This window comes from Suillus clintonianus (assembly GCF_016758775.1).
Source record: "Suillus clintonianus strain FC179 chromosome Unknown DEU56scaffold_58, whole genome shotgun sequence".
Taxonomy (NCBI): Eukaryota; Fungi; Basidiomycota; class Agaricomycetes; order Boletales; family Suillaceae; genus Suillus; species Suillus clintonianus.
The window spans coordinates 40279-62567 of record NW_024539282.1 but is presented as its reverse complement, the minus strand read 5'-3'; the positions used below and the strand labels follow the sequence as shown (position 1 = coordinate 62567).

At 47.9% G+C, this 22289-nt stretch overlaps 12 protein-coding genes and 1 non-coding gene across 13 annotated transcripts; 6 read left to right on the top strand and 7 right to left on the bottom strand.

Annotated features, from left to right (window-relative positions):
- Window positions 1-2: 2 nt before the first annotated feature.
- On the bottom strand, window positions 3-963 carry DEU56DRAFT_890018 (uncharacterized protein). The gene is made up of 2 exons (XM_041356273.1): window positions 319-963; window positions 3-257 (listed from the first exon to the last, which is right to left on the bottom strand). The coding sequence occupies exons 1-2, from the start codon at window positions 948-950 to the stop codon at window positions 158-160; spliced, it is 732 nt and encodes a 243-aa protein (XP_041206335.1). The 5' UTR covers window positions 951-963; the 3' UTR covers window positions 3-157.
- Window positions 964-1590: 627 nt separating this feature from the next.
- DEU56DRAFT_740536 (uncharacterized protein) lies at window positions 1591-2451 on the top strand (the record flags this gene model as incomplete). Its single annotated transcript, XM_041348818.1, has 1 exon — window positions 1591-2451. One exon carries the CDS (start codon window positions 1591-1593, stop codon window positions 2449-2451), a length of 861 nt encoding a protein of 286 aa, XP_041206334.1.
- A 230-nt stretch (window positions 2452-2681) lies between these two features.
- DEU56DRAFT_914696 (uncharacterized protein) lies at window positions 2682-3731 on the top strand (the record flags this gene model as incomplete). Its single annotated transcript, XM_041357656.1, has 1 exon — window positions 2682-3731. The coding sequence occupies one exon, from the start codon at window positions 2682-2684 to the stop codon at window positions 3729-3731; it is 1050 nt and encodes a 349-aa protein (XP_041206333.1).
- A 239-nt stretch (window positions 3732-3970) lies between these two features.
- Window positions 3971-4365, bottom strand: DEU56DRAFT_464975 (uncharacterized protein). The gene has a single exon (XM_041346354.1). The coding sequence runs from the start codon at window positions 4332-4334 to the stop codon at window positions 3978-3980; it is 357 nt and encodes a 118-aa protein (XP_041206332.1). The 5' UTR covers window positions 4335-4365; the 3' UTR covers window positions 3971-3977.
- Window positions 4366-4482: 117 nt separating this feature from the next.
- On the bottom strand, window positions 4483-5483 carry DEU56DRAFT_740578 (uncharacterized protein; the record flags this gene model as incomplete). Its single annotated transcript, XM_041348824.1, has 2 exons — window positions 4483-4943; window positions 5099-5483. 2 exons carry the CDS (start codon window positions 5481-5483, stop codon window positions 4483-4485), a joined length of 846 nt encoding a protein of 281 aa, XP_041206331.1.
- Window positions 5484-5645: 162 nt separating this feature from the next.
- Window positions 5646-6639, bottom strand: DEU56DRAFT_464939 (uncharacterized protein). The gene has a single exon (XM_041346353.1). The coding sequence runs from the start codon at window positions 6386-6388 to the stop codon at window positions 5807-5809; it is 582 nt and encodes a 193-aa protein (XP_041206330.1). The 5' UTR covers window positions 6389-6639; the 3' UTR covers window positions 5646-5806.
- Window positions 6640-8959: 2320 nt separating this feature from the next.
- On the top strand, window positions 8960-10846 carry DEU56DRAFT_902634 (uncharacterized protein; the record flags this gene model as incomplete). The annotated part of the gene is made up of 11 exons (XM_041356605.1): window positions 8960-9007; window positions 9063-9072; window positions 9126-9145; window positions 9215-9247; window positions 9303-9399; window positions 9742-9818; window positions 9887-9938; window positions 10000-10095; window positions 10170-10372; window positions 10425-10450; window positions 10502-10846. The coding sequence occupies 11 exons, from the start codon at window positions 8960-8962 to the stop codon at window positions 10638-10640; spliced, it is 801 nt and encodes a 266-aa protein (XP_041206329.1). The 3' UTR covers window positions 10641-10846.
- Window positions 10847-11101: 255 nt separating this feature from the next.
- Window positions 11102-11204, bottom strand: DEU56DRAFT_t81. Its single transcript has one exon. It is a non-coding gene; the product is annotated as a tRNA-Met (tRNA).
- A 109-nt stretch (window positions 11205-11313) lies between these two features.
- DEU56DRAFT_464885 (cytidine deaminase-like protein) lies at window positions 11314-12060 on the top strand. The gene is made up of 4 exons (XM_041346352.1): window positions 11314-11623; window positions 11679-11692; window positions 11750-11930; window positions 11988-12060. Exons 1-4 carry the CDS (start codon window positions 11372-11374, stop codon window positions 12018-12020), a joined length of 480 nt encoding a protein of 159 aa, XP_041206328.1. The 5' UTR covers window positions 11314-11371; the 3' UTR covers window positions 12021-12060.
- On the bottom strand, window positions 12034-14226 carry DEU56DRAFT_464878 (Hsp70 protein-domain-containing protein). Its single transcript, XM_041346351.1, has 4 exons — window positions 14027-14226; window positions 13888-13968; window positions 13749-13831; window positions 12034-13694 (listed from the first exon to the last, which is right to left on the bottom strand). The coding sequence occupies exons 1-4, from the start codon at window positions 14147-14149 to the stop codon at window positions 12101-12103; spliced, it is 1881 nt and encodes a 626-aa protein (XP_041206327.1). The 5' UTR covers window positions 14150-14226; the 3' UTR covers window positions 12034-12100.
- A 26-nt stretch (window positions 14227-14252) lies between these two features.
- Window positions 14253-15895, top strand: DEU56DRAFT_815198 (acyl-CoA N-acyltransferase). The gene is made up of 4 exons (XM_041353766.1): window positions 14253-15297; window positions 15345-15444; window positions 15499-15635; window positions 15688-15895. Exons 1-4 carry the CDS (start codon window positions 14344-14346, stop codon window positions 15763-15765), a joined length of 1269 nt encoding a protein of 422 aa, XP_041206326.1. The 5' UTR covers window positions 14253-14343; the 3' UTR covers window positions 15766-15895.
- A 98-nt stretch (window positions 15896-15993) lies between these two features.
- DEU56DRAFT_464639 (uncharacterized protein) lies at window positions 15994-19506 on the top strand. The gene is made up of 14 exons (XM_041346348.1): window positions 15994-16174; window positions 16224-16376; window positions 16424-16570; window positions 16627-16768; window positions 16827-17015; window positions 17065-17183; window positions 17236-17345; window positions 17402-17637; window positions 17706-17906; window positions 17954-18272; window positions 18324-18409; window positions 18459-18719; window positions 18768-18898; window positions 18946-19506. The coding sequence occupies exons 1-14, from the start codon at window positions 16064-16066 to the stop codon at window positions 19291-19293; spliced, it is 2553 nt and encodes an 850-aa protein (XP_041206325.1). The 5' UTR covers window positions 15994-16063; the 3' UTR covers window positions 19294-19506.
- A 1-nt stretch (window position 19507) lies between these two features.
- Window positions 19508-21542, bottom strand: DEU56DRAFT_464700 (uncharacterized protein). Its single transcript, XM_041346349.1, has 16 exons — window positions 21537-21542; window positions 21266-21486; window positions 21199-21208; window positions 21121-21140; window positions 21037-21069; window positions 20895-20991; window positions 20810-20838; window positions 20715-20748; window positions 20626-20658; window positions 20496-20572; window positions 20379-20433; window positions 20254-20331; window positions 20088-20204; window positions 20000-20040; window positions 19923-19948; window positions 19508-19874 (listed from the first exon to the last, which is right to left on the bottom strand). Exons 2-16 carry the CDS (start codon window positions 21305-21307, stop codon window positions 19694-19696), a joined length of 873 nt encoding a protein of 290 aa, XP_041206324.1. The 5' UTR covers window positions 21308-21486; window positions 21537-21542; the 3' UTR covers window positions 19508-19693.
- Window positions 21543-22289: the final 747 nt, after the last annotated feature.

Sequence of the window (22289 nt, the reverse complement as noted above, 5' to 3'; positions counted from 1 at the left end):
AGTTCGATAAGCATATGTCGTAGCTTTGCAAGCAGAGCTCTTTCTCGACATAATTATGATTGTGAAAGCCTAGCCTAGTGACTACCGTGATCAAAGGCGTGATTAAAATACAGGCCAGTATGTGCTCCAATCTCTTTTCCTATCATCAGAACATGAATTATAGTCTCCCCGAGTTAGAGTAAAGCAGCCACAAGAATTTTCGCAACGTCACGAACAGACCATCGTCATAATCAGGGTCGTGCCGACGCCTGAGGGCCCTAGATCAATCAAAATGGGTTAGGAATGCTAAGTAGCAAACAATGGTTCAAACGTTCTTACGTTGCAGTTTCTTCTGTCATGTTTTTGACATCACGCGCGACAGTGTTGAACTCTCGATTTCCAGCTTTTGTCGTGATGTCCATCTTCCACCAATCGATCGGAACGTCTCCTGAAGTTGGAAGTTTGGGGAATATACAGCCACTGGATTTGTCCATGTGATAGAAGGCAAGCCTCTGTCCCATGACACTGATACCGTGGAGTCTGGGTGTCGTGGTTATGGGTCTAAGGCTATGAAATCTTTCCCTCATCTGCTTGTCTGCAGCAAACCTAGCCGAGAGGTCATTGAGATGACCAGGAGGTTTTATTTCGAGAAAGAGGAGAGGGTTGTTTTGAAGAGTAATGGCGTAGGTGACGGAGAAGTCATAGGCAGTCTTGCCCTCTGGAAGGAGGCTGGGATCCTTGTAACACTCTGGGAGTTCATAGAAAGGATGGACTGTATACACATGACCAAATGCTCCCCGAAGAACCCAGTTGTAAACTCCATAGTACTCGTTTGGGATGGTTGTATCAGCCGGAATTTCAGCAAACATATCGAGTATAGGTTTGTTCAACCACATCGCCAGAAGAGAGTATCGACCGCGAAATTGATTAGGGGCACAAATGTAGCCAATGAGTCGGAAGACTCGAAACATGAGTGATGTAATTAAGAGTGGTATTGCTTCCGCACTAATATTTCTAGAGCGCGCTTGGTCACGTCACGCATCCACAAAAATCAGTCAGATTCAAACATCCAACACCCTAGCTAGATACCCTGAATTTGCTTAACAGTTGTCAGGTAATTTCATCAAGGAGTGCGGCGGGAATCAATCTAATCAGGATTACCAAAGTCAGATTGATTGCAGTCTCAGCAGCGGTCACCAACAATATTTTATCCTGGTTAGTCGTCAAACACTGGACCAGGCATGAAACTGACCTTCATCTTAGAGTATAGCGTTCGTTGTACATAAGGCTTGTATAATTCCCATTTCCGATTTACGCCTCGTGCCAGCTCGTGTCCCAGTTCGATAATTGATGGAAGTATGCTCCTTTACGTTTCTCGGTAGCTAACGTTTCACAGTTTCACTATCACCATAAGCCATGCCTCATTGCACGAACACGCTGCATTCATTTTGGCCTAGTCGAGCCTCTCACAAACATATTTAGTGTGGCACGTATCCAGTATTTCCCCGCTAACAGCAGGTCCCGCTGATCAGCATTCTCATTGAATCTCTATCGTAAATCGTAACTCCCCTTCGAACTCATACCCTTCTCATTCCTGCTCCGTACTCCAAAATGTCCTCTATTCCAGTTCAACTCGACTACCATCCACTCTTCAGCTCCCCAGACGCAGACATAGTATTCCGATCCAGTGAAGGAACACACTATCGGATGCATTCATTCGTGTTGCGGACTACGTCAGGGTTCTTTCAACCCATGCTCTCCTTGGTTGGTGGCAGTGGCTCTAGCCCTGATTCGTCATCCGAGGCCAGTCCAATCGGATTGGGAGAGAACGACGACGTGCTCAAAAGGCTTTTCGCTATGATAAGCGGAATGGAAGTTCCTCAATGGGACTCCTTGGATAAACTTGAGCATGTGCTTCACGCCGCCGAGAAATATGATATGCCAGGACCCATATCTACCATACGCTCTGCCATCACAGCGCCTCGCTTCATGGAAGATCCCTTACGAGTATATGCCATCGCTGCGCGGTATCAATGGGAAGAAGCGCTCCAACCTGCAGCAGAAGGGTGCTTCGCCATCGCCATCCACCATCAGCAGTACATTCCAATTCTCAAGCGCATACCTTCCGATGATCTTCTCCGACTCATAGACCTGCGGCGAGAGCGGAGAGACGCATTTCTACATGCTATTGATCACGAAGTGCAGTTTACTAGTGGAAACAACGCGGATAAATGTTCGTGTAGCCGGAGCACAGACCATCGCGGATGGTATGCGCTGAAGCTTGCTGTGTATATGGAGATGGACAAGAAACCTATCGTGCGGAACTTGGATGATCAGAATTGGGAAGTTGCAAATAAATGCTGGAGCTATCGATGCCAATGCGCCAAGGTGGTGTACGATCAAGTCGAGACCATGAAGCGCATTCGTCCATGCATTGAAAGGTTGCCCACAAAGTTGAGACCGAGGATTTGAGTTTTTATTTACCAGCGCTTGGGGTGGTCAAATGCCAAGGTGCGCTGAACACTGTTGACTGAATTCCCATGAAACTAACTTACCGAGAAGTATAGTGCTATGTTTGTAATATTAGTCCAACATCGCTTGTAACGCCAATGTATCATATACTGAAAATGTACCAGTCACACCTGTGATAACAAGAGCAATACTACTACAGGAACCTACACAAGATGAGCAAGCTATTTGCCATGTCCATCTCCGCTGTTCAATCCCTCCTTTCCCCTGCGCTGCGCCATTTGTCGATATCAATCCTTTGTTCGGATATGAAATCTATCGTAGCCCGTTGTGCTGCCTTGGAGGATTTGTCTATCATTATGCATTTTTGCAACACAGCAGATCAGCTCTCCGTGGCGTCTAATGCCGTCCGTTCGTGCAAGCGGCTCGTAAATCTGTCGTGTGCACCTCTCGACTGGGCAGCATGGAAGCACCTCTCCAACATCCCTACCCTTCTCACAGTAACTATTAAGGGAGAATTCCCTTCCCTGTTGAAACGTGATAGTTTCAAGTTCGCCCCTTTCCTCAAGCTCACGGCTCTTAAGTTTTTGAAATCATACACTGCCGCGGAGATTACAACAATCATACAGCACTCAGAATTCCCCTCGCTACAAAGCTTCACAATGTCTGTCCGCAGTTTGACCAGGGCAGAGGCCGAGCGGTTTTTCCGTGCACTGTCACAGTGCAAAGCATGCCAGACCCTCAAAGACATTAGAATTGGCTCCAACACGGGTGACGAGCAGCTGGGCATGTCTTTGACGGTAATCAGACAGCTTCTGTGTTTCACGCAGCTGCAAACCCTGCACCTCCAGATTCATCACTCCATTTACTTCGACAATGACCTTCTTGTGGAAGCCATGTCAAGTTGGCCGCACCTCCGCTCGTTGGTGCTTGTGGGTCACGCGGGTCTCCGACAACCTACTGTGACATTCCGCGCCATATTCGCAGCGCTTCGTTTCTGCCCCCACTTGAATACTCTGCAAGTAATGATCGACACTTGGGATATCGATATCGATCCCACAACCGAGTCGTTTCAACATACCTCCCTGAAAAGACTGAGGGTGGGCACCTCTATCTTAGGAGATGCTAGAACCGTCGCTCGCATCATTTTCACCATGCTCCCGTGTATCGACCAAGTCGACGACATCAGGAGTTCGTGGATCCAGGTCAACTTGCATCTCAAATCTTTGAGATCTTCTGCGGCTCGTGATCGCCTTGACACAGAAGCAGCGCCGACGATCTGAGTTTGGGATAGTATCCTCATGTACGGGGAATTGGCCTAGAGTTGCTATAAAATGCCCTCATGCTTTGGACAAGGGAGGAGCAAGGTTGATCATACACGGATACTCAGTAGCCTTCCAGTAGTTCATCAAACGTTGCCCATGTGGTATGCAAGTGGGACGGTGGTCTGTTATATTCGAACTTATTGGCACTCGCACCTCCGATTCTAACAGCGATCCCAGAAGAACCAGTACTCTGTTATGATGAAATTACATATTGAGATGCGGAATAAACGTGGTCCAAGCTACTACGTCGTACACACCAGGAGGCAGTGACCGTAAGCTCAGCATCATAAGTACAATGAGTGTAACGCGTGCAGTAATATATATGATCGAGCTGATGAGTGCAACGAAAACCACGATGTATGCGCGATAATCAACCACACCATCCACCCACATGGGATACCCAATATCAAGAAAAAGAAGTACCGGCGCACCCGCTATCCCAAGGGAAGCTGCACGCCATGACATATGTTCTGCATGTATCTGAAATAAGTAATTCCAGCCCAGACAATGTATCCCCCCAAACATCATGCCACTAAAACATCCAATGAGAAGTACGATCATATCATGATACCTACCGTAGCCACCTAGAGATGGGACACGACGAGAACGGGCAGCACGGGAGGAAATATTGGCTGCGAAGCCCATGAGACTGAAGAAGGGATAGACATAAACTGTAATGTGATACCATGAGAGATCCACATTTGCAGTCCTAGAATGCAGACGAATCAGAGGGATGTCGGGCGAGAATATTGACGACATACTCATAGGTCAAGCGGCGTGCCGGTGGTGGCGGCGTCTTGTCCTTCCAATGAAGAGCATGAGGACATCGCACATCCTTGGGTTTTCTCCACCACAAGCTGTAGGCAATGCAGGTCAGAGCAGCTACAGCCAGAGTGTCGATTTCAAGCAATGTTATCGGAAGGTTCTGGAGGTAACGAGCGACGAGCTGGATGACGAACCAGACCAGCTGAAGAAGGGCGATGCCTTTGGATAGTCCATCACCCTTGCTTCGATCTTCTATCTCTGCCTCCGAGATAATAGGTATGTCTACGGATCCATCACCAATAAACCGCAGGAGTTCCTCGGGAGTAAGAGTGGCTCGCGGCTTGCCATCAACATAGAGCATAAATCCACCCATCCACACGAAGAACCCGTGCGTCACTGTCCATGCTGTGAAGGCAATAGTTGTATGTTAGTCCTGCCTGACCAAACAGTCCAATCATGTGTCTGACCTCTAAAACCTGCAAGTTTGGGAGCGCTAGGACTACCACTTGTTTCTGTAGTGTCACGAGGCGATTTAACGACGTTCTGTGATATATCTTGACTGTCGTCGTGGTCCTGGGGAAGTCGTGGGCCAAAGGCATCATTGAACTCCTTTGTAGCTGCATGGGCACTGAAATACTGCCGTGTGGCCCAGGTGATGATGAGTTCTGGTGCGACCAACGCTACGACCATGAGGAACAGACGACGAGAGGTGGTATCAACTCTGCCCTCGTCCATGCCCGGAATGTTCGTATGAACTGCAGTCCATGTGCTTGCAAACAAAGTTAAACCACAGCTCAAGATAATGTCCCACAAAGTTCTGGTGTTATTACTGGATGGATCATAGCTGACATCGAGTGTGTGGATGACACTGGTATCATTGAGACCCGGGAGTGACGCGCAAACAAACGGAATGAATAAGAGGACAGCGCAGCGCAGGAGTGTCATTTGTGAAGTTGAGACATACACGAGTTATCTTCTTTCATTAATAAGGGATATAGCCGCCTGTATCAATTCTGTTCCAGATTCTAGGGGCCATGGGGAGTTCGAAACAAAGTTCAGCAATAACCTTCCAAGTTCCAAGTTCCAAGTTCCAACTCGAACTTTCCTCCGAGAGTCACGGCCATCAAACGTAATGGCGAGACCTCAGAAACCTGCTGAGTGACATAATGCACAAAAAACATACCACTGTACTGCATATTGTACTCGTTGTCCATGTTATAATGTTCCCCTTTCTTGTTGTGCACTCTCACCCTCGTATGGCTGACTATTCACCTCTTTACTTTGCATGTCATGCCATGTTTAAGAGCGAGCACTAAGCGCTCGTACCTCGAGGCCACTATAATCAAACCAACCAAACAGTACAGACAGGGAATTACACTTACCATAATCGCTTTCCATAGCACCGAATAAGGGCTATGCCATTTCGATGGTCTATCACCTGCGCTTCTACCTTCTATCTCTGCCCCCGCGATCACAGGCATGTCCAGGGTAGCTCGACGGGCGCTGAAAACTGGCGCATGACCCAGGCAAGTTCCGAGGTAAGCGCTGAGCGCTCGTGCCTGGAGGCCACTGTAATAATTAACTGTGTAGGGTTCGAAGTAGGGCGATGCCTTTCGATAGTCCACCACCTTCGATCTTCCGTCTCTGCCTCTGTGATCACAGGCATGTCCAGGGCAACTCAACAGGTGCTCAAAAACTGGCACGTGGCCAAGGTAATTGCGAGTTCTGGGGCTAGCGCTGGATGTTCGTGCCTCGATAATCGGTTGCGCAAGGGTTCGGGGGTTATGATGGTCGTCGTCGCACCTGTATGTGTCAATACAACGTGGAAGTCTGATAGTGAAATGTGTCATGTAGACAGGACATCACCGGGGCTCTCCAATTCGAGGAAGAACTATTTATGAAAGTGGCGAAAGGGCGCTGCCTGTGGGAAGCGAGTTCAGGGTCAAATTATCGAAGAGACGCGCTGATCATTTCTTTCCCAGAAGTTACAGTATGACTTTGTAGGAGGCGAATAGACATTCATGTGCCTCCACAGGAGCAACACACGGAGAAACGGAACAGTGAGGATACAAATGGATACGACTGTGGTCACTGAAATCGCTAAGCGTGATGGAGATTCGAGAAATTTCACCACCGGCAACGCCCGAAAGAGAGACAGCACAAAAGTGTTTCCTTCAACCACTGGCAGTGCCAAGTACTATCGACATGCTTGACTGCCTTCTGACCTGCTTTCTCCCATGTCTATATGCTGTATCGATGCGTCTCTAAATACTTTTTATATGGTTCAATGCACACAGTTCACCATATCGATGTGTTCGGATTATCTGCCGGAAATTCACTTAGGAAGCGTGCTGTGGGGCTCGCTGGAGGCGGGTCTGACATTTCAATCTGCGCGAAGCAGCTCCAAACATCTTCGCATTAACGCGCGTTGCGAACCTGCTCAACAATGGGGAGAAAGTGTTAGATATCTTTGCGAAGTGCGTTGTTGCTTATCTTTTATAAGTCCTCTTCACAAACACACGCCCGTATCAAAGACGCCTCTGGCATCGCCGCTTATGCCAAAGTGTGGCGCGTATTCTCGGTATATCTGGATGTACACATACGTCTTAAGTAAAGGATCCGAAGTCAGCTGCGTACCTCACGGAGGTGTTCACAATTGCCATCCGGTTGGCCCGGCAGCACCTGCAGTTCGAACAACACTGCTCCTGCGCCGCGGCTATGTACGATGTACAGCTAGTTGTTTCCAGACTTGCAACGAGCCGTCTTAGCTGTGAGTGTACATAGCACGGGTGGCTAAAATCGAAAACACGTCAACACCATGATGTAAGTTCCAAGCACTCCACCTCAGTTGTTGGGTCTCCGTGGATGACCGCCAGCGCGTCCATCGAAACACCAGCACGAAGGCTATCACCGCTTTGAAAGGGTCCATCAAGGGGCAGAAGACCCCTTGATTCGATGGTATGGACCCCGACTCTCTCGACCTACGAATGGTGAGTAATCGACTAAGATCTTGCCCGTTGGTGGTTGGTGCTGATATCATATATCTTTAAAAGGGTTTTTATCGAAGCGGAGAAGCTGATGATTATCCCCAAGTCTCGCCGAGATCCAACTCGAGGGTTAAACGAGACCGACATAGACAACAGTGTGAACGACTGCTGTCAAGTGAAGAGTAATAGACGGTGAAAATTGGATAGCTGAACCGATTTAACTGCACGTCTTTCAGCTGGCTTGCATTTGACTTGTGGTCGACCCAGGGGGTTCTATGTACATCAAGACTAAAAAGTACGCAAACATTTCATTTACTTGACATCTAATTCAACTTGATATATTGCCTCTGAAGTGCAATGAGCCTGATATGAGTCTGATAGATGTCCACCCATGCCAAAGCGGAAACATGGCTTACCAGTACGAGTTGAAACTTCTCTAGTGAAATGTAGTGTCTCTGCGAGCAGACTTTACCTGAGCTCTTCGGCTGATATTACAAGGCGCAACAAGGCGAGTCATCAGCTGAAAACTGGATGCGAGGCAAACGACTCTTACTCACAAGTATTCTGCAGTTCAAGCCTTTACAGCAGTCACTTGATTTTGTGCAACTCTGAAGCGATCCCTGACATGCTCTGACAGACATGGATGCTGTCAACGCAACAATAACGGCAAGGAAGGAGAAACGCATTGTTTGTGCGAGGCGGTATGATTTGCTGATAGGCTCGAATAATCTGTTTGAGATGGGGTGGATGTGAATGACAGCCCATTTTGTGCATGTATTTTTTCGCCGATTCCTTGCCTCTGGCTATAGCACGATGGCTCTCCACCAACATGCTCTTGTGATTTCGCGCTTCCCTTCCCTGCGTCCATCACTAGAATACACACACCATGTATTCGCATCTGCTACTGTGGTACGAGTGTCTGGCTCGCGTGGATTCGGGCTGCGCGCTTGCTTATTAGAGCGTTACGTTTGCAAGAATCCTGCATCACTCCTGACATTGCATTTTCTCAGGTGTTGCGTGTACGAGCTGCCGTTTCGACAACATAATATGATTATTTATGTTACGGTTTGCTTCTTGTGCCTGCTTGTTGTCCATTTGATTTTTCGTACGTCTCTTCCATTGTGCCACTCAGTTGTTATTTTCTGCGAGGTATTCCGTTGAACTGCTCTACGGCCGTCGTGACTAACCCATGTCTTCCTTGGTGTACACAGGGTCTAGCTGGCTTTACCCCGCTGATAGGTTCTCGATGCGTGGATCAGATAATTTCTTCGGAGAACGTGGATGATGATCGCTGTGGTGGCGCCCCTGATAAGACTACGTCACCAGCTCCTGGATTGATTTCTTGGCTAATGTCCACGGGCCGGGATACGGCATTGCCTGCATATATATCATAGATGACCCTTGGCTAAGCGATTTGTCGCCGTATTCACTGGTATGAGTGCTTTGCAAGGGTATCAAGCTGACGTGCTCTTGTGGTCAAACGTGAGTACAACTTCCGTTTTCCAGTCAATCCTGGATCACCGACGCAACATCCCAGTACTATTACGGTGAGTCTATTGTCCATGTTGCTTTCATTGATCAATATTTCTTATCCTGACAGTTGCATTAACATCGCTTTGGGTGAGTGAGCTATTGGCCTTATCATGAACTTACAATGATTAATGATTTCACTTTAATCGTGACATTCAGGTATATGACTTCATACTTTGCATGACTGACTCGGCAAGTGGAAATTTATCTGAACGCCCTGTAGTACTCTAAACTGTGGTTTGTGCAGATCACTTTTATTGTCGAGTCTCGGTGCGGGCTCGGCACAGTGTTCTATCTCGCCTGCGAGTTCTCACCATCCGCCTTCCTATTACTGAATATGCTTGGTGAGTATAGGATTTGCGCCCCTACACTGTCCTCAGGGTGCAATGCGTTTATGATGTTCTTCAGTGACTTTTCTGCCTCGTGGCTCATCCATCGTATGGTCAAACGTTGCAAACATGCGAATTCAACTCATACCTCCATAGCTTTGTCGTTTCATATATATAACAAATATATGTGGGTCTAATGATGGTTTACTCTCTGATATATACTGGGTCCCGACTCTGGGTCTAACACCCCATTAGGCGCTGGGTTTCTGTCGATGTTTTCCGCTGAGTGTAGGTTTACTTGAACTAGCTATCACTGACCCTGCCTTCTAACATTTACATAATTCTCTGATGGTTCAGGCATCTTCGTACTCAGAATGCTTGCGGTGTGGGAGCGGGAGAGGAGGTTCATGGTGATCAAAATCATCAACATCATTGTAAGACCAATACCCGGAGGCTGCAACCAACTCTGTACAACGATCGATGACTGACTCATCCTTTGCAGGCCTATTTAGTGCCAATCTTGGTCTTCTTTTATGAATTTAATGTGTCAGCGGGTGTGTGAATCTTTTGGAGTCTTTTCCTGCTCAGCTCTCAATGTCTATTTTTTCATATAAGGAGAATGTTCGATCCCTGGGGGTATCAGATATGTGGATACAAAGGGAAGGCATTCAGTGATTGCTGTGTACTGCTTGCTAATTGCTGCAGAGTTAGGTTAGTATTAGGAACTGTCACCCAAACATGAACCTGAACTAACCATATGCCTTTTTGTATTCACACGCTTTCAGAAATATTGGTGTGTGTGCTGTATCGCGCCTTCGAGAGCCATGGTGGCTGGAGGATCGAAAACCGACTTATGCGTGGTCTCATGCATCATAATCTACTGTACTTCTGCTGCAGCTTTGGTTCGTGCCCAAGTCATTCTATTGTTTACTTGCTAAATGGTACAGCTTTTTCTCTCGGTGTCGTCCTCGCCACAATCTACCTTCCAGTAAGTCACTCACTGTGCACACTCAAAGCTGCCCCATTAACGCAAGACATAGTTTCCGGTGGTACACGTGATTGCCGAGTTTGTTTATTCTCACTTTGGAGGAAGTGATGGTTACTCATTTGGCAACAGGACTCAGGTCGTTGTTCTATCTCTCTTGGTCACGCGAATGCACAGGGACTTCTGGAGATCGGATCGTGCTGCTTGTGGCATTGATGGAGTGGATCTTTCTCTCACAACGTTCATGGCAGCAACCCCAGATGTTATGTGATGGGTATTTCCCCCTCCGAAGCATCGTGCAACTAATATCTGATCGAGGAAAGACTCTCAGAAGACGGGCAATGCTAATGGGTGTATCGATAAGCTTGACGGACGAAGTATATATTATCAGTAGACTAGATCTTGTCACAACACATGTAAGACATTCGGAGGACTTATATAACTAAAAGGTGTCATATTAAGGGGACAAACTTCCACACAAATCCTATTCGAGTATAACTTGCAATCAGCGCCTGAGGCCTGAGGCTTTGTTCAGGGGCTCGACCTACAAATCCACTTTGAACTCATATGCTTCTCACTCTCGCTGCGCGCTCCAAAATGTCCTCTATTCAAGTGAAGTTAGCTACCATATGTCTACTCTTCAGCTCTCCAGGACCAAGGATTTAATTTTGAATGCAATAGTTGTTGACGCGCTGACGTGGACTCATAAAATAACAGAGAGCAGCAAAAAGCTGCCCTGAGCAAGGTTCGAACTTGCGACCTCAGGATTGCCCGAAGAAACTCGGTCATATATGACATATGAGACCTGCGCTCTAACCAACTGAGCCATCAGGGCTGTGAAGTTTGCGAGTAATTGATATATATTACCTCCTGTGTATGCAAAGTACTGCACTATCGGGCCGAAATTAACCCCTGTTTAGAGGTCCCATGAGCACCTGTCGATGAATCATCCTGTCAGGACGTGGGACACAGAGCGGGAACAGCTTGCTCCAATACCACTCAATGGACGGCATAGATAAACTCGGACTCTCCACAGCTTTAGCAAAGGCACGTAAGAGTTACCAAGAAGGAGGGATCCCGATTGGCGCCGCCCTTGTGTATCACGGATCTTCAACAGATCCCAAAGACGCAATTGTTCTGGGATGCTCGCACAACTCACGAATTCAGAAGTCATCGGCTACGTTGCATGGAGAGATAGCTGCGTTAGAGGATGCAGGGAGACTGAAAGCACAGGTGTATAGAGGATCCACGATGGTAAGGCTTGCAATATGAATGGGTCCAATATCTGATATCTGGTGCTTGAACGTAGTACACGACCTTAAGGTGGCAGTTATCATTTATCCGGCGCTAGCGATTACTTATAACTTACCGCATGAATAGTCCTTGCATTATGTGCACAGGCGCAATCCTACTGTACAAGATTCCACGCGTTGTTATCGGAGAGAATGAGAATTGGGTGGGCGGAGAAGAGTTACTGAAAAGCCAAGGCGTTGAGGTTGTCGTGGTTGGCAACGCCGAGTGCAAGGAGCTCATGAGGAAATTCATAGTCGAAAAGCCTGAGGTGCGTTGTCACGATGATCTATTACAGATGTCATGATGAATGATTATCTATATGCAGGAATGGAACGAGGATATCGGTGAGATCCAGTAGAAAAGTTGTCTACACCTGCCTGATAAAATGCATACGTCCGTGTCACAATGTACATTGGCGCAGCAATCTCACAAGACGCCTTATGAAGATCCAACTGTCACCGTCACAGCTTCTCCCATTCCATTCTTCGTCACCTCCCTTATGCTGAGATCTACAGCACCATTGCTGCTAATGATTGCTTGCACCTGCACCTTCGTCTTGCCTTTGAAAATATTGGAAGGCGAAAGTGATAGTGAAGCCAAGAATGCTTCTTTTGAGATCGTCTTCTCCTTTACTTCCTCTAATTCTTCTTCCTCCTCGTCCTGCGGCTCGTCCTCTTCGTCTTCGAATTTTTGGGGCGTGACATGATCGACCCTCACTCCCTCGCTAACTTCCCAGAGCTCGAAGCCAACTCGATCTCCAGACCCACTGACAACCACCTCCGCAGTGACAGTGCGCCTGCATGGCAAGGGCGTCTCCTTCAAAACGAGAGGAACCCACACTCCACCCAAGCCACCCTCTTCTGCAGACACCTGAGGAACCAAAAGACCGATAGTGCGGCTCGTAGCGCTGACGCTGCTAGTCCCATTACCCTTGATGAATGCCTGGCGAACCTCCTCGGTTTCTCCGTTAAGGCTGACAAGTAGTTGCGCTTGGAGGGCACAGCCACGTGCCAGAATAGTGGTTGGGTCACCGGTGCCACCGCCAGCGACTGTGCCAGCCTTGAAGGGCGTGATGACGTTTTCGGTGAAACCTTCTGCTAAGCTCCCATCCAGGCCTGGCAAGCAAGCGCAGCCACCAATATACACAATCTCGTCGACGTCATACAGATCCAGCCCTGCGCTCGCGACAAGCTCCTTCACCTTTGCGTAGACCTTGTCATATACCGAGCGCACCTCCATGTCAAATCGGAGCCGGTTGATGGAACCGGTGTAGTCGAGACCATCTTTGAGCGACTCCACAGAACACGTAGCGGCACCAGGGCTCGCGCTAAGGGTGCGCTTTGTGTGCTCAACTGCGAGTCTGAGTTTGGCTTCAGCGCGCTTATCAAGGGGATCGGAAGCAGGTGCGACAGTCAATGGCGTTTTGGTTTTTTTGGTGAATTCTTTAGCAAAGAATTTGATAAGCTTGGAGTCGATCTCATCTCCACCGACAGACGAGTCAGTGAGAGATGCTAGCGAGTACGCAAGACCCTCGCGGATGGAAAGGAGAGATAGTTCAAGGGATGATGCGCCGAGATCGACAATGAGCTGTGTTCGGTCAGAGGGGATCTCCTCTGATCCTGCAGCAGTGCAGACGGCAACGGCACCTGCATCATCAAGCAACTGTAGGACGTGAATTCCGGCATCTTCTGCAGCCTTTATCACCGCCTCCCTCTGGGCGTCGTCGAACCATGAGGGCAGGCTGATTACGGCACCCTGTACTTTTTTCCCAAGGAAGTCTTCAGCCGATTGTACGAGCGAACCGAGGAATATCGTGGTCACTTCGGAAACAGTTAGGATGCGCTCAACCTCGATGGGCTCTGAGCGTGGAGTGGCAACTTGTGACGCTGCAGGTGTATTGGTAGCGGTAGTTTTAAGAGGTGAAGGTGCGGGTTGCAGGACCTTGACCTTGTAAGCGGCCGTGTCTGGTAGCGAAGGGTGTTGTATAACCGGCGCAGAGACAGACAAAGTTGCTTTTGGTACTTCAGAGAATCTGGCATATGCGTTCAGACTTGGATATAATGATGCATGTCACTAAATAACGCACTTTTTGCCCAAAAGGTTACGGAATCCAGTGATAGTATTTTGAGAGTTTTTGACTAGCTGGTGCCTCGCTTGGTTTCCAATATACTGAGAAGACAAAATTTGGGTGAAGTGGCATGAGCGCGCAATAGGCTACTACATACCATCTCCTCCCCATGAAACGCGATAGCACAAGCGATCTGACGCTCTCCATCTTCGTTAGCTATGCATTCAGCAAGGCCTTCCTGTGGTCCGAAAAAATTGTATACGAGATTTTATGGGATGCAACAGGAACAAACGCACCTTGGTTAAGACTGCGATAGATGCATATGAATTTCCAAAATTGATGCCAACAATAGAGGGTACTGCAGAGACCTCGATCGGAGCTTCTGCAGTTCCATTTGGGACGAGTCCGTTGGGCGCCATGGTCTATGGAGGTTTCAAAGGGTATGAGGACGATCTGATCAAATTCCTTTCCAGTGCACATGGCGAGAAAAAATCTGCAGCCACGTGTGAATATCGATCGCAGCTTTGATGATCTTATCAGATTAACCAAGTTGTTGCGGCGTCGATTGGTTTTTAGGCTTTTAGCTGAGGCTCAAGTCCACTGGCAAGCCCTGATGGCTCGTGTTGTCCAACGTCTCAAGGCCATACAAAATGCACTCACTGACATTCCTGTCAGTGTGGACCAGAAGGTAGATGAATTCATCTTGCCAGATGGTGCGGTGATGACGGTTCGTTCTGCGTTGGCGAACGCTGCGCCACCGACAAATTTCGTTCATATCGATGGACTGGTTGTGTGCGAGTATCAATTACTCAATCAAACCGCGCAGCTCGTAGTTTCAGCTATCGGTACGCAGTTCGAAAATACTGCATCACATGTACCAAGCTTTCGGGTGGTTGAGATCCTTCCTTCCTCCAGCTCGCCACAAACGTCTAGTTACGACATATCTGTGAAAGATATGTGGGCGACTGTGTACGCACTCTTCACGCTGTTCCACGTTCAAGAAACCATCCCGGTCGTATTGTCTCAGAAGATCAACAATAGCGAGGAGCTACGCTCGTATTTACTTCGATCTGGTCTTGGGCGTACGGCACATGCGCCTACGGCCTCAAACGAGGAGATATACTTGCACAGAGCCACGTTCTGGCAGGGTGCGGGAGCACAAGGATACCATACTCGTGGTTGGCTACCTTCATCATCATTTTCAGTTGCGCCTTTTCCATATATCCAGTCATTCACCCGTACACCCACTGTTATTACCGCGCACCCTCTTCGTCCCCCCAAGCCCAAACCGGGAGACACGCTATTTAGGCGGTATTGTCCATCTATAGGAGAGACTCTGGAGTTCACCTACTTCGATCTCGGCAGCGGATCGGATATTTCAGAGCATCTAGACACGTTTCACCGTTGGCACAACCAAGAGCGAGTTAACATGGCCTGGGGGGAGAGCGGGTCGCTGGATAAACATAGAGCATATATCACGGAAGTAATGAACGACCCTGCTGTTTTGCCTGTAATGATGAGCTGGAATGGCGAGTGCATGGGGTATGCGGAGATAACCTATCTGAAGGTGGGCTCATTGAACGTTTCTTGAAAATATGCTAAAATGGCGCCAAGGAAAATCATGTGGCGCCCTACGTTCCCGGCGGTCCTGGAGATTGGGACAGGGGCCTCCACGTCCTTGTCGGAGAGGATAAGTTCCGTGGTGTTGAACGAAGTAAGTTATGCACTACTGCGTGCAAGCTGGGTCTTACAAAAAATAACTACGCAGCTAATCTGTGGCATCGTGCTCTGATACACTACTGCTTCTTGGCTGATCCCCGCACAGAAAGTGTGATGGGTGAGCCCAAAGCTGAAAACACCTCCATCATCAAAGTAGAGTTTGACTCTGCCATGCATATTGCGACAGTAAGTTAGAGTATCAAATCTACTGTGACTGTTTGCTGAAGTTTAGGTCCAGATTTTTGATTTTCCCTATAAACGCTCTGCACTCGTCTGCGTTCCAAGAGAGCGCTTCTTTAGGCTGGACTTGCTGTGACAATGATGAGTACTGTTGATAAAGAAACATGTTATCATTAGTGAAACTAGATGCGTACCGTCTGGCATGGTATAGAATAGAGATCAGGACAAGTCACAATAGAATGTGTTTTCTGTGGAGAACAAATCAGTGTGTTTCAACGAAAATCGTCGCGATCGTGGGAATGACTCATGTGATCGAATTCATCCCTTTGCGTAATGGACACGTGACAAAGTCCCAAACCGCGCTCCAGGCTCCTCATGCGAGTTCTGACCTTTCAATTCGAGTCTCGACTACAACAAATACGAGCATTTCTACGATGTCGACGTCTGCAACTTGCCCTCATGCGCACGAAATATCTGGTTTGAGAGAACCAAAACTAAGCCAGTCAGTTCATAGGGAGGAGTGCACGCAATGCTTTGACAATCAGGTGGGTCGATTAAGGAGGATACACAAATCCGGAGTTCACGCCAGTGCAGGATGGCCCTACGGGCATCGACGTTTGCTTGGTGTGCTTTAATGGATCATGTCTCGACTCAGATCGTCATCATACGCGTAACCATGTCCTCCGATCAGGACACTCATTCACCCTGAATGTCAAGCGCACCCCGAAGAAGAAGGTTTCGAATCGCGTGAGTGGCAACGCATTTATGTGCAACGTACACTAGAACTGCGCCAGGCTGATGGAGAAGAGCCACCGGCTAAAATGAAAAAGCTTGCCATTAATGAGGAACGCGAAGAAGACAAATACGAGCATGCCACTGTATTCAAGTGTTGGAAGTGTGATCTGCAGGATGGAAAAGAAGTAGGGATCGATGTCGCAAACGCAAGTATACTCGCCTAGTAATTTTCTGATTGATGCCGTTAATATTGCCACTGCAGACAAAACGTCTAACTGATGGCGTCATGCTATCGCTTTCATCCGCACGTCAATCTGAAGTCAAAGCCTGGGAAGAGGAGATCACGGCTTGCGAGCACACACTTTGTCTGGAACAGCTCCAAAGTGGAACCATCCCCCAAGAAGGTGATAGCCCATTTCCTCTTGATCAAGGACGTATATTTATTCCAACTTATTATTATAGGTCTAGCGCATTGCGCCTCCTGCGAGCTCACCGCAAATCTCTGGCTTTGCCTTACTTGTGGTGCTCTTGGATGCGGTCGTGCCCAATTTGGTGGCACTGGCGGTAACGGCCATGCGCTGGAACATTTTAATACGACCCAGCATCCTGTATGTGTAAAACTTGGAACTATTACGCCCGAGGGCGGAGCTGGTCAGTCATTATTGCGCCCTTATGATATGTATCTGACCCAATTTCCAAGATGTATACTGCTACGCATGTAATGATGCCCGTGTTGACCCAGAGCTTGTAACCCACCTCGGTACCTTTGGTATCAATGTCGCGGTACAGAAGAAGACTGAGAAGAGTATGACTGAACTGGTGAGTAAATGTCAACAATTATGTCGTCATCTCAAATCTGACCCCAAACCAGCAAATCGAGCAAAATCTCTTGTTTGACTTCTCCCTCACGGCCGAGGACGGCTCCGCGCTTCAGCCGATCTTTGGTGCTGGTGCTACGGGTCTTAGTAACCTCGGAAATAGGTATGTTTCTTATCATTATTTTGGAAACTATTGTTTACGACGATTGCTCCTCACAGCTGCTATATGGCCTCCGTTATTCAGACTCTGTTCTCACTCCCTCTATTCCAAATCCGTTATTATGGTAAAGGACCTTCCGGCACAACTCCCACCTATGTCTCTCCGACAGCAGCTGCCCACTGGGAGAATTGCACTCAGGCCCTCCCTGCAGATTGCCTGGAATGTCAGATGTACAAGCTCGCTGATGGTTTGCTCAGCGGACGATACTCTAATCCTCACTCGGATCGTGAACAGGGTATGTTGAAACCCGATATCAACTATATTGTAGACTATGTGCATGACATCTGACGCATGCCCATACAGCTCCGATCGATGCTCTCGCACACCCAACACCTGAACATACGCCCTGGCAGGCAGGTCTGAAGCCCGCAGGATTCAAGGCTCTCGTTGGTAAAGGCCACGCCGAGTTCTCCACAATGCGCCAACAGGACGCGGAAGAGTTCTTTAGTCACCTGTTGACGGTACTTCGACGATTCAACCACCCAAATACTCGCGGCGTGTCAGGTACCACAGGGCTGTTCCCGGCTTCATTTGCGCTAACTTTTGCATAGAAGAATTTGAACCAACCGAAATGTTTCCCTTTGGCCTCGAGCAACGTCTCCAATGCCAGTCCTGCCACAGGGTCAGGTATCGCGTAGACACGATGGATGTACTTAGTCTCGGTGTACCTGCTCATGAACTCGCTGATGGCGAAGCGGATACGGGTCCAGGAGCGGCAACTGCTGGTGCATCGGACGAAAGTGGTCCCGGAAAGAAGCGGTACTGTTCCGTTTCTTTGGAGCAGTGCTTGAACCTATTTCTCGGACCGGGTGGACAAGAGGCTCTGGAGTACCAGTGTGAGGGAGGCTGTGGAAAAGTGAATGCTGTCAGGTACGCATATGTCATTCGGTCTACCTAACGGCTGACTTAATGTGGGATTAGGCAGGTGCAATTTGCTACCTTCCCCGACGTTCTGGTGCTACATGCAAAGAAGTTCCAGCTCGTCAACTGGGTCCCAACGAAGCTAGGCGAGCTGTTCAACCTCGGTGTTTGATACAATTCTAACATCCCCAACAGACATACCTGTGATCCTGCCCGAGAATGATGAACTTAATCTTGATAACTACCTTGGGCATGGACTTCAGCCTGACGAAGTGGAGTTACCAGATAGTTCCAACACTTCAGGTCCTTCTCAGCCTGAAGTTGACGCCGAAGCACTCTCTCAGCTTGAGGCTGTGGGCTTCCCGACTGTCAGTTGTCGGAATGCTCTGATCGCAACTGGCAACGCTGGGGCTGAAGTCGCCATGGAATGGTTAATCTTGCACATGGAGGACCCAGGTGCGCCGAAATGAACCCACTCTGCATTTTAGTAAACGGCTTTTTTAGACATCAACGTACCCATTCAAACAGCAGGATCGGGAAATGCTAATGCACCAGAACCACCCGCGGAGCAGGTAGCCATGCTTGCTGATATGGGCTTCACGAATGCGCAAGCAAAGAAGGCGTTGAGGGAGACCGTGAGTTTCTTCTGGTTCGTCTCGACTCTTATTCTGAAAAGCTGTAGGATGGAAATGTAGAACGCGCTGTCGAATGGCTATTTAACCACCCCGATGACACTGGTGAAGATACTGCACCAGCTACTTCATCTACAGAAACCAAAAAGGCTCCTCCTGGTTCATCGCGCTTGCCTGCTCGATACAGGCTGAAGGCCTTCATATCACACAAAGGTCCCAGCGTTCATTCTGGACATTATGTCGCACACATTCGTATGCCGAGAGGCGATGCGATGGATGTGGATGATGCAGCTGGAGATTGGGTACTTTTCAACGATGAGAAGGTTGTGCGAGCGGATGAAACGAGCGTCAGGGATCTGAAGAAATTGGCGTATATGTATATTTTCGAGAGGGAGTAAAAGAAGAAGAAAACGGCGAGGAAAGTTAAGTTGTTCTAAAGACCAAAGACTCAGGTGTATTTCTAGTTCACACGCCCTGCATTGGAATGTAGAGTTAACATCAATCACGATCGACTACACAATCCCTTCATCTGCTCAGCATCTAAGGCTATCTGTCACATCGACATACCAGATCGTGAAATTTTTATTGAACTACCTTGTGGAGCTAGGGAAAAAGGGTCCTGCACTCACGCAACATTTCGGTACGAAATTTGTAGCAAGGGCGCGAGTTTCATGACTTTGCGCCCAGCAATGTATAGTAGTTGCATGGTCTCCAGCATCACTATAAAGCAATCGGCCTCGTTGACATCCCGCTATCGTGTGTGTCAGGGAGAGGGCTACAACTGTAGTTAAAACTAAGTTACAAGTCTGTAAAATCCCTCAGCTCTAGATAATCCACTCCAGAGGGGGTTTGGATTGGCTGAGCGATAAACATGCCCAAGGCTGCCGGCCCATTGACAACGATATCTTGCGATTCATTTGTTGCTCGTAAATTGAACAGGATGCGCGAGGCAAGAACACTGTGCACGACTGCCTGCGGGCTTCTCTGACTCAGCTTTAAATATGGAGTTAATCACGATGGGATTTACCAATAGAAAAGAAAGGTATATGATAACTGGATGTCCTGATCAGGAGCTCATCTCATGACGTGATGCAAGCCACTCACAGGAAGCATAACCATACCGACACAATTCGCCATTGAGGTCACTGCAAAACTAAGTCCGTGTTCCCTGACAAGAATCTACAAGACTGACGGGCGATGCACAGCATGTAAATCACGCCATCTCGATATACAGTAGCAACCAATGGGGTATTTTCATTTTCCTGTCGGTAAAATTTAAAGCGCTTGTGCAGTGTCAAGGACATCAATACTGGTGGAGGTGAGTAGCCGTTGGGCCAGCATTGAAAAATGCTACGTACCAAGCTGATAAATCGCGAGCAAGCCATAAACGATGCTCACGCGTTGTTCCCCCTGGAATACACCATACCTTATAGAATCTGGAATCTGGGATGAGCAGAAGAAATGTGGAGAGGGAGATACATACTTCCGGGTTCACTTGCAAGGTCGTGTAGAATTTTTAGCGTAGTTGCTACTATGACCTAAAATAATGTATACAATTTGAGCAACAGGAAAATGGCCAAGAGGAAAGACTAAGGGTCACCATGTTGAATAATGATATTGCGATTAAAATGCTCTTTCCCCATGCACAGAACGCGTGTGTCCTTGCCACAAGCAGGGCTTAAAATAACGTCACGAGGAGGAAAGTGACTCGAGTTGGAGTTGATACTGACCGTCAGCGGCAACAGAACCCAATATGTTCATGGCTTGTAAAAGCATTGAGCACCCAGAGTGGTTTAGGTGAAGTGATCATATACGCAACTGCCATTTATAACAATGTACCTCCCAGGATGTGACTGAAATATTGTCAGGGAAACTTGAACAGAGTTGAATCGTGTCACAAGAATTCAAGCTTACAATTCCTCCGTGAGTCGACTCGACGGTGTCTATCCGAGGGACTCGTCAGCGAAGAGCGAATATAGACAAACTGTCGAGGACTTACAATATAGTTGCATAATAAAGGTTGCAATTGGCATGTAGCGAGAGATAACAAAGGCCATCCTCACGATCCCCCACTTTCTCCTCCATGTCCAGCGAACCTGATATCAAGTCAGCTTTGCATATAGCCATCGAAACACACCGACCTCCGAGTCGAAAGTAATGCAGAAGTCAAAGAGCTGGAATAGCATGGTTATGATTGCGTTGCTTGTCATATTCGTTATCCTTACCAAAGCTGCTGTGGATGCGGCTGTCACGAGAATTCAGTTTTACAGAATAAAATAACAATCCGAGTGTGGTCGGACTACCTTCAACATACTGAATTCGAATAAGCACATAAAACTGACAGGTCACAGGTGAGGGAGGAGTACGCACTGCGATAGTTTGATGTCCCATGGGATGCGCACAGTCATCCATTCTGGCCTGAGTTAAATTGAAGGAACAATTTTCTTCCTTCTATGTCGCCTTCCTAAGGGAGACTAGAGATAAGTGGGCTAGCACTGAGCAGCATATATATGATATTCCCTTTGCCTGAGAGGCACATACTCATAACGTTCAAGTTAACGTTACTAACTCTCTGCATGGTATACAATGACCTGCGCAGCCTTCACTTCAGGGTGAAAGTAAAGTTTGATTGCCCGCATACTGCTTAAAACATTGGTACGCTGGATGCATATGATGCGGACGGGATAAGTAGCAGCCTGAGAAACTTTTATGTTAGCTTCCGTTGTATGTGAGAATCAACTTACATAATTTTGATCTGCAAGTTGATGTGAAACCCAGCGCGCGACGGCTCTTGGCCATGGCTTCAAAACCCCAGACAATAGGCCTAGGATGGATGATAGGGTAAAAATGTGAGTTTTGTCTCTCCACGTTGAATTGCTATTCATATAATGCAAACAAACACAGCGTGCAAAAACTTTGGATGCCTCCAAATCATGATACAACCACTTGATGTCGCCCTGTAAAAGCACTTAACCTTCTCACTGAGAAGGTCAGTCAAGGTTAGGTGTTCTAGTCGTGTACAACACCATGGCATCGCTAGTCCTGCAATGCATCATATCGCCAGGGTTGGGATACCCCAATGAGTCAGACCCACCCTTCCAGAGATCACGGCAGCCTGCAACGCGCATCAATTCGACGCAGAGCTACGTAAATACAATGAGCACATACTATGATAAGACGCATTGGCAAAAAGTCTTTGCCACGGAACTTCGTAACGGGCCATGCGGGCATGTCTAAGACCCTAGGAGAAGATTTTTTTTTGTCTGCGCGTGCGTGGTTCGATCGTTTCTTATTTACATACTCATAACCCTATCGTCTTCTCCTCACTTGCCCCCGCATCATGATATTCGACCCATTTCCAGAAGACGCTAGCGAGCCCGTTACTAATGCACCT

What these genes read in the sequence shown, in the direction of transcription:
- DEU56DRAFT_464639 (XM_041346348.1), top strand. Translation starts at nt 16,064, where the DNA reads ATGTCGACGTCTGCAACTTGCCCTCATGCGCACGAAATATCTGGTTTG. An exon ending in TAGGGATCGATGTCGCAAAC is followed by an intron (nt 16,571 to 16,626) that starts GCAAGTATACTC and finishes TTGCCACTGCAG; the next exon opens with ACAAAACGTCTAACTGATGG. An exon ending in AGAAGGCGTTGAGGGAGACC is followed by an intron (nt 18,899 to 18,945) that starts GTGAGTTTCTTC and finishes GAAAAGCTGTAG; the next exon opens with GATGGAAATGTAGAACGCGC.
- DEU56DRAFT_464885 (XM_041346352.1), top strand. Translation starts at nt 11,372, where the DNA reads ATGGACGGCATAGATAAACTCGGACTCTCCACAGCTTTAGCAAAGGCA. An exon ending in TCATAGTCGAAAAGCCTGAG is followed by an intron (nt 11,931 to 11,987) that starts GTGCGTTGTCAC and finishes ATCTATATGCAG; the next exon opens with GAATGGAACGAGGATATCGG.
- DEU56DRAFT_464975 (XM_041346354.1), bottom strand. Translation starts at nt 4,334, where the DNA reads ATGATCGTACTTCTCATTGGATGTTTTAGTGGCATGATGTTTGGGGGG.
- DEU56DRAFT_464878 (XM_041346351.1), bottom strand. Translation starts at nt 14,149, where the DNA reads ATGGCGCCCAACGGACTCGTCCCAAATGGAACTGCAGAAGCTCCGATC. An exon ending in CGTTTCATGGGGAGGAGATG is followed by an intron (nt 13,832 to 13,887) that starts GTATGTAGTAGC and finishes TTGTCTTCTCAG; the next exon opens with TATATTGGAAACCAAGCGAG. An exon ending in CGTAACCTTTTGGGCAAAAA is followed by an intron (nt 13,695 to 13,748) that starts GTGCGTTATTTA and finishes CGCATATGCCAG; the next exon opens with ATTCTCTGAAGTACCAAAAG.
- DEU56DRAFT_464939 (XM_041346353.1), bottom strand. Translation starts at nt 6,388, where the DNA reads ATGACACATTTCACTATCAGACTTCCACGTTGTATTGACACATACAGG.
- DEU56DRAFT_890018 (XM_041356273.1), bottom strand. Translation starts at nt 950, where the DNA reads ATGTTTCGAGTCTTCCGACTCATTGGCTACATTTGTGCCCCTAATCAA. An exon ending in ATGACAGAAGAAACTGCAAC is followed by an intron (nt 258 to 318) that starts GTAAGAACGTTT and finishes TGATTGATCTAG; the next exon opens with GGCCCTCAGGCGTCGGCACG.
- DEU56DRAFT_464700 (XM_041346349.1), bottom strand. Translation starts at nt 21,307, where the DNA reads ATGGATGACTGTGCGCATCCCATGGGACATCAAACTATCGCA. An exon ending in TTACATGCTGTGCATCGCCC is followed by an intron (nt 20,041 to 20,087) that starts GTCAGTCTTGTA and finishes TTAGTTTTGCAG; the next exon opens with TGACCTCAATGGCGAATTGT. An exon ending in TATACCTTTCTTTTCTATTG is followed by an intron (nt 19,875 to 19,922) that starts GTAAATCCCATC and finishes GAGTCAGAGAAG; the next exon opens with CCCGCAGGCAGTCGTGCACA.
- DEU56DRAFT_815198 (XM_041353766.1), top strand. Translation starts at nt 14,344, where the DNA reads ATGGCTCGTGTTGTCCAACGTCTCAAGGCCATACAAAATGCACTCACT. An exon ending in CGGAGATAACCTATCTGAAG is followed by an intron (nt 15,298 to 15,344) that starts GTGGGCTCATTG and finishes AATGGCGCCAAG; the next exon opens with GAAAATCATGTGGCGCCCTA. An exon ending in CTGCCATGCATATTGCGACA is followed by an intron (nt 15,636 to 15,687) that starts GTAAGTTAGAGT and finishes GTTTAGGTCCAG; the next exon opens with ATTTTTGATTTTCCCTATAA.